Genomic DNA, 12,027 nt, shown 5'->3' with positions numbered 1-12,027 from the left:
AAAACACGCAAGCCACACGTTCCTCAACCTTCTTTTGACGGCAAAACATTTCGCTCCTCAGTTTTTGTGGGCTTCATCTCATTTTTGTCGAAGGAGACTAAACGCTCTAACAGTCTCTGGTGTGTACGTTCACTCTCAATATCTGTTGGACATTAGCAGTACTGTAAAGCATCTGTGAGTGCAAGGCAATGCCAAGCCTTCCACACCTAACACACCTTCACCACATCCTCAGTCTGCATTTTTATTAAATCCCAAGCATGTTGATGGATCTTGCATTATATGTACATACACCAACATATTCTAACATGAATTCAGCTACTTTTCTATTGTAGTACCACTGATGGAGCAGATTATAATTCATGATTAATATATATGGTAGTGAATCACTGTGTTCAGCATCCTTTAAAACAGACATCAGCAGATTAACCCACCATAGCAAACTTATGTGAACTTCAGTCTTCTGCTCATGGTGTTGGTCTCATTAAGGATTAGGAAACTTGTTATATCAGACTGCAAAAAAAATAAGTGCAAGAACCACATAAAAGTTTCATATCAAGCTGCTTCTGAATTTACAGTAAGTAAGCAAAAAACAGTGGCAGATTTCTTATAATTGGCAAGGTCTCTAACTAGTCAACAACAATGGAAATATCAAACATGTTAAAATGAGCCTTGCACTTAATTGTTATTTCCTAGATAAATGTAGTGTTTGAGGAAGCATCTTGGATTGTAAATTGGTTTATAAAACTAGTGCATCTTTATGAGCACTATAGTCACTCAACACTGAGCCAAAGCACTCCATGACTAATGTTACCTGCTTGGGTTGGAAGCAAGATTTTTTCTTCTGTAGAGACCTGACGCATTGCTGATTTATCAAAGGAAGAAATTCCCTGGAAAAGTTTTTGTTCTGCTTTTTCTCTTTCAATATCTGGATGACAGTGTAGAGAAAAGATGTTAAGTAAGAAAGAAAGAAATGAAGTGGCTAATTTACATAAATGACACAAACCTAGCACTAGCTATTGCCATTAGCAACCCTAACAAACTATCCTTACAAGCATGAGTCCTAATACATAGCCATATTGTGTTCAGCAATGACAAAAAATAAACCATACCCAAACTCTATGTACATTACACCAGTGCAATCTACAGAGTCATAAAGAAGGGATTAGTTGAGGAAACTATTACTATGTACATATTTTCAGATCATACAACCCAAAGACTCCATAAGCCATATCAAAAGTTGCAAGGTCAAGAGAAAGTCCCACTATATCCATCTATCACATGAGGCTCACGTGGCTACCTCCCCAAACACTGCTGAAAAACACACTGCTTCCTGATGCACAGAGTAAAATGAAACAAATTGCTAACCATGTTGACTTCTCAACAATCCTTTTACAAATACTAGTATTTGGGAAAAGTGGCCACTTGATTCTCAGTTCAAGATAAAGCTTATTTTCTAAATTTGATGACAGGAAGAGGCTGTGGAGAGGAAGACATTTTCTTTGTTGCTGCTGCTTCTGCTGCCACTGCCACCATTATCACTAACAGCACCATCACCAATAGCCAAGGAGCATGTATGAGACAACACTTCTATGCCACCTGCCTTCCAAGTTTGAATAAATGCAATCTGTATTCCAGATGATTTTTCTGGAGAATAACTTCAACAGTCAAGATATATATTTTTCAATTCAAAAAGATGCATTTAAAAAAATTTACAAACTAATAAAATTTTAAATTTCAATTCATACACATTGACAAAAACATATGCACAAAATACAGGATTAGAATTCTAGAAACCATAACAAGGGAAGGCTCGGTGATCCTGAAAGTTTTGCATCTAAAGCAAGCATGGATCTAACTCTCCATCATGGACTTTCTCCTCCTCCTCCTCCATGCATGTGATACCTTCTTTGGCAGGCAGGGCAACCTTTTCCTCTGTTTCTGTGTGCCGCATTTGAGACTTGTCATATCCTGTAACTCCCTGGAATAAGCTCTGATGAGTCTTCTCTGTCTCGATATCTGCTCTCCCATGACAGAGGAGGGAATGACATTAATACTGGGTGGCGTTGAGACTTGCTAGCCACAGCCACATGAGCTACGTCTGTACAGTACCAACATGCAATCCCCCTTGATAGTATTAGTACATTTTCATCTAAAATTATACGGCCACTTTAAAACAAAGAATCCTATTGATCATTATTATTCTGAAATAGTTTGAAAAGTTCCATATAACTATATATCAATATCTTTTGAAGCAAGTAAAATCAACCCAAGATATTGATGTGCTATGGCATGACAAAAATAACCATTGGGGATTGCATGTCTTGACTTTCTAGCAACACTCAGATTCACAGCATGTAACACATTCCATAATTTGTCTTTGCAAAAAAAAAAAAAAAAAAAAAAAAAAAAAAAAGCCAAAGACTATCTTAAGACAATATATGTTGTCACTAAATAAACTGAAAGAAAGGCAAGCAACAAGTTCACACACAGTGGAGACTGGAATCTGCACTGGCATTGTTTTCTTACTAAGCATCAAATACAAGAAGTAATGTACAACAATTACCTATTGAAACTTGATTAATGTTCCAGATATAGAATTCAGAAAGTATCATACAAACACTATACAGGGTAGGAAGTTGTTTGCAAAATTTACACCTTGGATGGAAGTTAAATGAAAATTCACACTTGCACACAAAGGTGTGTACACACACACACACACAAATACATCATGTAATCTTATGACAGGTCAACTTTAAAAATAATGAAATCTTTCACAACAGCATAATCATACATTATTTAACCCAAAAACATGACTAGATATCATCACCTAACTAATATGTATATATTGCAAATGACAGTAATTACATCTAGCAAACTCTTAAATTGAGGAATACAGATTCTTTATCAAAATACATATATATTGTAAAGAAAACACTACTGCATCAAACTTAAAATCTAATAATAGTTACATTAATATATCTGAAAATACTGACTGTTCTATTAGTCAAGAAATATGTTTACTGCTAAATATCTCAATCAGTATTGATGATAATTAGTTTATGCTTAGTTAGAGATTAGAAATTATATTTAGAAGCAGCCCTTGTTTCCCGATGATTGTAATCACTGTACCTATACTTGCATGTCAAAAGAAGAGCCGTAGTAAAAATAGGAGATCGTTAGACACTTCTTGTAACGTGAATTAATTAAGATTTAATACAAAGAACAACGGGAATGCTCCCATGTAGTTATTGTCACTGAGCTCGCTTCCGTTATTTGCCACCACTTCTCTGTCTGTTGCTCCTTCTGTAGTCACTCACCCATCACACATAAGCCATAGAACTAACTGCTGCTATGTACATATGTATACATGCAATAGTGCATGTTTGATGGCTGTGTGATAGAAAAGTTACTAAGTGGGAGATTCTGATTAAGTTAAATGTTGAGGTCTAAGCGTGCTATAGTAAGTCATAAGGCAAGTAGTAATGAAGACTGGCACAACGCAAGATGTAGATTTACCATAGGAAAGTGATATTTAGTACTGTATTTTCGTTCAGCATTATCTTTCAGGGCTTGTGTGTTTATGTTAGTGGCCCAAGCCATACCTCCCATAAGAAGCGTACATGAACTATGCATTAGGATTTATACTGGCCGAATTTTGAGTTTACCGTTCTTTTTTCCTTTACTGCATTGGGTTTTTGTTACTTCTCAGCATTATTTAGAGAATAGTTATAGCTCACCTCATACAAGGAAGCTAATTACTTTTAATCATCATGCAAGTATGTATTTGTACTGTATGCAGTATATATGACTGGTTAATGTGCTTGTCACATTATTCATTGTTTCCGTTCTACCTTCTTTGGCGGGTAGGGCTATTTTTTCCTGAGTTTCTGCATGTCGCATTGAAGCCTTGTCAAAATCAGTGACTCCTTGGAATATGCTCTGGTGTGTTCGTTCTCTTTCAATATCTGTTGAGGGAATAACCCAAGACCAAATTTACAGCAACTTACAGGTACAGATATAGATTAATTTTATTCCAAAAGAGGTTCACTGAAAGTTCATACGACTTCCACTTTTCTTCCCTTTGTTTACTCTTTGTTACCGTTTCAGGAAGGAAAAAAAAATCCAGCCACCTCGAAACATCAATGTTACTATTAAATTGAGTTTTCTTATGACATTACTATTAATGGAAAATATTACCTCTATGCAAATAAATCAATAAATACTCTGTACATATTACAGATTTCCATATTCAAAATCTACCGTAAAAAGTAGACTCGCTACTTTCAGCATACATTTTCAGTTTCCTTATTCTGAAGGAAAATTATTGAAAATATACTACTTTCGGCAGGCAGAAGCCAGTACCAATCCTAATACAATTAGCAATATTCAGGTACCACACTCCAAGTGTGCTATATACTTCGAGAAAGAACAAACTTAACATGTGCTGAGCTGCACATTGTTCTTATTCTAAAATGCTTAGGTAATTATAACTTATGTGCGTAGGGACTTAACATATACTTATATTAAACGCACCTTCCTTTGCTGGTAAAATTACTTTTTCCTTGGTATCAGTATGCTTCAGTGAGGAGGCATCGAAGCCCTCGACTGCATTGAAGAGAGCCTGACTCTGTTTCTCTGCTGCCACGTCTGAAACAACCACATCATGCAGAGCCATGCAGTAGGCCATCAATCATGCACAGGAGGGCACTGAGCTCTACTCACTCCTTCACTCATCACCACCAATATTACAGGTGGATGAGGGTGGAATTCAGTGGCCACTGATGGTGGACAGTTGGGAAAAGCAACATGACAACAGCCAAGTAGCCAATGAATGTAAGTCATGACACATCAAAAGGTAGATAAGGTACACTCAACAGTGTTGATGTGGCTTTGCTTGCTTGAGTTGGAGGAAAACAACCATCATAGAGATCCATAAAGGATATTCACTTTTGAAGTTTAATAGCTTTTATGGAGTCTAATGTTTATAATAAAGCAATCACGTACAAAAAAAAAAAAAAAAAAAAAAAAAAAAGTCAAGCATTTTTTTTTTACTTAAAAGGAAATTAAATCAACATTTGTAACAATAAAAGAAAGATGTGATGATACACAGGAGTTATGCAAAATCCACTGCAAAAATATAATTTGATGTCAATAAAAAGTGGCATCGTTTTAGTGACTGAATGATTAAATTAATAAACAACTGACAAAATGAATATAACGATATTTTACATAACAAGAAGCTAACTATGCAGAATATAATTTCATAGGTCACTTTATAAAAGCTTCTAAATCCCAAATACATGCATGAATAAAAAAAAAAATTGTAAAATCAATATAACTGGAAAACTCATGAGAAAAGAATAGTGCATGTAAACCATAAAATCCACACATAATAAGTGAAGAGTTATCAAACTGAAGGAAGCTGGTGCATCACACAAACAATGAAGTGAATACCACAGTCCATCTATTCCTGAGCAGGCCTTCTCTTCTCTGCTTTGCAAACAACACACACACATTTGATCTTTTCCTAACCAACATCCCAGGTATAAATTTTCAATGATTCACTGCAATTTGTCTCAGTGTAATTCATTATCTTGCCTGCTCATTGAAACAAAAGGACAAGAATATCAAGGAATCAGCTTCAAAAAGCAAAACATCACACACAATTTGACAACACAGTACAAGAAAGTACACAAAAAATATGCTTATCATAAGCTGCATTTAAGAACTTACTTTTCAACTCCAGACCAGACTCTTTCAAAATCACATAGAAGATATGTGAAAGCAGAAGACTGACAATGCTACAATCAATTCAGTCTTTAATACCATAGAAAAACATGAATTTGCATATGAAAACAGTGAATAAGAACTAGAGAGTATTTATAATGTGCAACTATTACTACTATACAAACCTGTGTGGATACGTCCAAGTACAGTTGGCTCCCTACTTCGTGTGGTGTGTGTGTGTGTGTGTGTGTGTGTGTGTGTGTGTGTGTGTGTGTGTGTGTGTGTGTGTGTGTGTGTGTGTGTGTGTAATTCACCACGGTCGCCTGCTGGTCACCCAGCCAGTCTTCCTCATTACCGAGCAAGCTCAGAGCTCATACACCGATCTTCGGGTAGGACTGAGACCACAACACACTCCACATGCTGGGAAAGCAAGGCCACAACCCCTCAAGTTACATCCCGTACCTATTTACTGCTAGGTGAACAGGGGCTACACATTAAGAGGCTTGCCCATTTGTCTCACTGCTTCCCAGGACTCGAACCTGGGCCCTCTCTATTGTGAGTCGAGCATGCTAACCACTACACTACGCGGTGTGTGTGTGTTTTACATCATATATACTTTCCTGAATGAGAGAGAGAGAGAGAGAGAGAGAGAGAGAGAGAGAGAGAGAGAGAGAGAGAGAGAGAGAGAGAGAGAGAGAGAGAGAGAGAGAGAGAGAGAGAGAGAGAGAGATATATATATATTAGGTGAAAGTGATAGGGAGGGGGGGTGTGAGATGCAGAAACAAGGAGTGAGTGGGGATGGGGAGGTGGACATGGAGATAAATTGAGAAAGAAGTGTAGCTTCACTGACACATCACAACTTCAGGTTTATGATATTTACCTACTAAAAACTGTAAAGTTCACAAGTTGCTCTATTTAAAAATGAGGATAGGAAGGCTGCTTCTATCAAGTAGGGAGCCATCAGTAGATATGCAAGCGTGTTCATTAATGCACTTGCATGTGGCTATATAGTTTATTAATTATGCAATAATAGCTAAAGACAAATCACCAGGAGCAAGAAAAGAATCAGCACATGCATGAGAAGCTGAACACCCAACACTACAAGTAGTACCTTCAGGAGTAGGCAAGACAATCTTTTCCGAGGTAGAGGTGCGCTTCAGTCTGTCACTGCGAAAGTCCTCAATGTTGTGCATCAATTTGTCATGCTGCTTCTCGTTTTCCACATCTGCCCCCATCATGCAATAAAGCCATCATGCACACTCTTCTTAAAGTTCCAGCAAATGGTTCCTACATTAATCCTTTCCAGTAATAGTTAGTATAAAGGCTCATGAATGAATTTTAAATGATTTTTCATTATATAAACAAATGAATGAAGACAAGCAGAACAATGGCATGCAAAATAATTGAGACATAACTAAATTAAGACACTTTTTAAATTGAATATATGCATAACTAAATTAAGACTACATTTTTTAAAAATAAAGATATTCCCTTCCTGCCTATGTTACTAGTATTAAAGCAAGGTTAAAGAAAATCTCTCATCTCGGTACTTAATTCAAAATTTAAGTCTAAGCTATCAACTGGCCAACAATGTGCATTACAACCCATCATGCATTTGGTGCTCTGACATTCAAATAACATGCAGCAACAAAACGGATGAATAAAAGTACTATGAACACATAAATGCAATCTTAGCAATTCATTCAAAATGAAGAACACATTCCAAATGAAACCATGAAATGAGAGTATATGTTTGAAGGAAGAGAAAATCTGAACTATCCATGCATGAAGCTTATTGGGTACATGTAGAAACTTTACCACCAGCTGCAGACACCTTCGACCCATTGCCACTCTTATTTTCAGTAGTTTCATACTCCATGTTCTGTCCACACCACTCACCTAACTCTCACATCAAGTAGCTTAAAAAGACAAGTAAAAAATCCTACGCTAACAATTAACTATTATGATGTTCATGGAAAAAAAGTCTCCGGGTATAACTTCTACTGTTAACTATGTATACTATTACTCAAAACTACCATGCCTGTGTTAAGAAAACTGGACCAAAGTTTTTGGATGAATTCTCTAAAAAAAACAATTACAAAAATAAACTGGATGATTTCTCACAAAATAAAGGTTAGAGGTGCTTTGCTGATTTTTTTGTAGATCATCTCATACACATTTCCTTTTGCAATTAAGAACTACACTCATTATAATTTATAATAGAATTCAAATGCAGCATCTTCTGATCTATATGAAAAACATACCTACTATTTATACAGTGAGTACATGAAAAATGTATTGGGAAAGTCCCAGAAAAAAAAAAAAACTAAGTAAGCGTATACAAATTTTAAAAATTAATTCATATAGAAATGTTTTTGTTCCCTCTTATGAGATCATCATGACAGCAGACCACAAAATTACTTCAAACTTATTGCATGTTCTATTCACTGTACACATCTAAAACCTACAAGTATTCAGTACACAACAGACATACAACACATAACATACAATCAGCAAATCACTTTACAAAGATATTACAGGTGCTCTTCTCTTAATGTTTCTTCTTCATTCTTGTTCTCTCCATTACATGTCTATCATGCGACACATAACACAAATGTTCGTTTTTGATGACTTGTGAGGATTCCATTGGGGTAGTGGTGGTAGCGAGAACCAAGCACCAGGCGCAGGTCTTCACTTAATGCTTCAGATTTCTGCCTACTCCATAACTTCATCACTCCTTCAGTAGCTCAGTAAGTAAAGAGTCTCTTCCTGCAGCTAGAACCTATTCTCTATCACCCTCTAATATTCTAAATTCCCTCTTAGGTCTCCTTCTACTATTGCCTTCCTCATCTTCCTGGCATTGCTACTCACCCTCCTTTGTCGGCAAAGTAGTTTTCTCGGTAGTGTCCGTTTTCTTCAACTTATCTTGAGAGAAGCCCTCAAGCTGTTCCTTGAGCACACTGTCGACCTTGGGCAAGTCCTTGAGGGTGGCTTCTGCGCTCATGGTGGTGGTGGTGATTAGGGTGGCAAGGTTCCAAGGTTAACTGCCGGCAGAGAATATTGATAAAGGTTAGGAGTTGGTGACATGGAGGCAAATTTCAATGATAAGTTCTAAGAAATCCTGTATCTATAAAGTTCATATTTATGATACTTATGAGACTGCACTGATTATATTCATGAATTGGGCAATCATGAACACAAGCCCTGGCTAACAGGTGCTCAAAACACCTGTCAAATTACACTACCACTGCCTCACTGCTTCATGTTACACCATCCACAAACACTCAGCCTCTTAGGCCACCTCACAATTCTATTCTGAGTGAAATTTGTCACTATAAAGCGACATTCAGGTTAAGTGTGAAAAGCACAAAACTTATTACTGATTCTAGAAATTCTTAAAAGATTACCAGATTTAGGTTACTTTATTATGAACTCCACTGTGTAACACATGATGAAAAATAAAAAGAAATCATCTGAGAGGCAAATAACTATAGAACTGCATGCTTCCACTTTTCAAAATGCTCAGAAAGAACCAATTTGATACCTAACCTTAATCAACTAACAATCTGATGAAAAGGCATAACTGATTCTCATTTCATCTTCCTATATTCTAAGGAGTCAGTGTTATTCATATTCTTGTAAGAAAATAACCAATGAACTAAACTTTTTTTTTTCATGTTCAAATCAGTGTAACAACATGAACTCAACCCCCTACTGTATGGATACTTGGAAGTTAACACATTACAACAGAAGCTTCTTTTATTACAAAATAACAAAGCAAAGTTATTTTGTACTAGAAATCACTGAAGTTTTCCAAAAGCAACTTGAAGACAGAAGTTGCAGAACAAAAGATTCTATCTAAATTTGTACTAACATTGCTGGTCTCAATGTCTTTCCCTGAAATGTGTGAATGTCAAAGACCATTTCCAATTTAAATAAACCAGATTCTTATATAGCATTTTTCATTTATTTGATTTTTTATTGCTACACATTGATATTTATTTTGATAGACTAGTGTTATGTTTTCGTCTGACTTTTCTAGACTTGTGTTCTATCTGTTAATTTGCGAGTGCACAAATTCTTACCTGTCATGCAAGCAAGATACTTGAGTAAATCTACTGGACTTGCTTTACAGTACAAGTTTCTTGATATGAACTTAAGATCAGATTAAAAAAAACTATTTTACTGAATCCTTTTATCATTCAAAGTTAAGGCTAATAGTTTTGATGAAAATCATGGTAAAATCTTAAGAGTGCTTTAACAAAACCAATCCAAGTACTCGTAAATATGAAAGGTAATTTCTCCACCTGATTATATCAATGGTTGTATACAGTAAGGGACTAGTGCATAAGTGGAATAGATTCCGAGTAAGTGGATGGTTGCACCAAGAGATGAACTTGAGTAGGGATTGGCTCCACTATACTGCCTCACACTTTACTGTCACCACGCAAAGGATGACTCAACACTGACCCTTCTCATTGTCCAAACACGAAAAGCAGCACACACACACACACACACACAGACACACACGTCAAACTCATAAAAAACGGTCCACTTAAACACTAGAATCACACGAAAGCTATGTCTTAGCCTCTGTAAGACCGTATATTAAGAAGATCGTGATGTACTCCTCAAACTGCCGTGCCATGCTCTCATTCCTCATACCATATCCTCTTTCTTCAACGACTACAGCCACGAACATCCACTTCAAGCCGGTGGAGTGACCAGTGAATTGTTATAAGAAAGAAGCTTAGAATGAGCATAAGCTTCCAGTATTATCTCTGCACCCTCCTACTAATCCACGTTCCGAATTACGTCAGTGACGACACAGTTTAAGAAAGGAATTAAGTTCTGTATTGTAATGCATAATAGTGATAGTATAGTTAAAATTCGTCACTAAACACCATACAAGTAGGTTGTTATAATGACGGTTACACAATTACCAATGACAAAATAAAGTAATGTAACTGTTGACTTTTGCGATTCCTCGGTGCGTGAAGTAGTAAGCCAAGTTATAGTCAACCCCCAACCTGGGTACAGATATCGGCTTCCAACTTTTCAACCCACAGGCGAACCGGCGTGCAAACCCCTCCACCGGGTAACGGGAGTCTTGGGGGTGGGGAATGAGTGGGGAGTTGTTGAGGGCGGGGTCTGATCGGAGGGAGGGGGAGGGAAAAGGCGGCCCCAACACCTGGTCCATGAGTCACCGCCCTGCATGCCGCTCAGACCCGCTTGGGCGATCAGTGGGGCGCCTTTAGGGAGGGAGGGGGTGTCAATACAAAACCTTGTAATGCCGCCTTTGGAGTGGGAAAAAAAAAAAAAAAACAGAGCTTTTAGTAATATACGGGAAAGTTGCCTGACAACATCCACGTCCCTTCTCTCCTTCACGCAGCTGATCTCTGGGGCAGGTGAGAGTGGTGGCAGAAGGAACACGGTATGTAGGGGATGCTGATACAATGACTACGCAATTCCAGTTAGCTGTATAGGTCTACAATAGTACCTCGACGGCTAGGCTAGACTACATCCGTTTTAACTGAGTGAAATATAGTACCAGGCTTTAAGAGCGTAGTATGGCGCTGTAATGAAAAGATGAAGCAAGTGTGAAGGTTCGGTCACTCCCTCCTCCCCCTTACCCAATACCCAAGCCAGACGCAGGGCAGAATGTGCTCCCCGTCACACACAGGTATTTGGGCCACCAACTGTCTTGAGTATGTGATTCCCATAGGGTACAACAGTCATACATATTACTTCACGGGGTGTGGTTCACAACTCTAGTCAACAATCAAGCCAGACAAGGTGGGTTGACCGGACCCCAAACAACGAACTACACCCAGCTGCTTATTTCCTACCGATAATTTCTCTGAGGAGGTGATGAGTGAAATCCGTACCGCTACCCAAGTTACATTCCTTGCCTATAAAGGGAAAGTCTGCCAATTAAACAGCCATATTAAAATATCGCGAAGAAATGACAGCTATAAAGAATCTCAGTTTCGAGACAACTCTAAATGTGAAATCAGTGAATACCCCTCTAGAATGCAGTGGTTAGCGTTGATAGCTTCCTGGTATTACTTAAAAATTCTTCGTGAGGATTGCTAATACACTTAGATATGGATAACTCTGGCATGCAGGCTTTAATTCATTAAAACATGGTGCGCGCATCCCGCATAGTTTCCCACAATCGACCGATAACCTTGATTCATCTCTCTCTCTCTCTCTCTCTCTCTCTGTTATCGACAAAGGAGTTGAAAATCTGCCAGAGAGATTTCCATTGTTGACACGCCCTTGTGGTGCAGACAACTA

At 37.7% G+C, this 12,027-nt stretch overlaps 1 protein-coding gene across 9 annotated transcripts in view; it reads right to left on the bottom strand.

The window, feature by feature from the left end:
* LOC123513166 (thymosin beta-like) overlaps positions 1–12,027 on the bottom strand; it is a 44,531-nt gene that overhangs the window by 2,097 nt on the left and 30,407 nt on the right. For 4 of the 9 annotated variants that reach the window (XM_045270096.1, XM_045270097.1, XM_045270094.1 and 1 more), the window contains exons 2-8: positions 8,599–8,771; positions 6,839–6,952; positions 4,534–4,647; positions 3,852–3,965; positions 1,903–2,016; positions 812–925; positions 29–142 (exon numbers count right to left, since the gene is read on the bottom strand). In XM_045270096.1, coding sequence (XP_045126031.1) covers positions 29–142; positions 812–925; positions 1,903–2,016; positions 3,852–3,965; positions 4,534–4,647; positions 6,839–6,952; positions 8,599–8,731 — 817 coding nt within the window. In that variant the 5' untranslated portion in view covers positions 8,732–8,771. The remainder of the gene's footprint in view (positions 1–28; positions 143–811; positions 926–1,902; positions 2,017–3,851; positions 3,966–4,533; positions 4,648–6,838; positions 6,953–8,598; positions 8,772–12,027) is intronic. The other 5 variants (XM_045270100.1, XM_045270099.1, XM_045270098.1 and 2 more) reach the window with 5 other exon arrangements.

Source organism: Portunus trituberculatus, chromosome 35 (assembly GCF_017591435.1).
Source record: "Portunus trituberculatus isolate SZX2019 chromosome 35, ASM1759143v1, whole genome shotgun sequence".
NCBI lineage: Eukaryota > Metazoa > Arthropoda > Malacostraca > Decapoda > Portunidae > Portunus > Portunus trituberculatus.
This window is presented reverse-complemented; position numbering and strand designations above follow the sequence as displayed.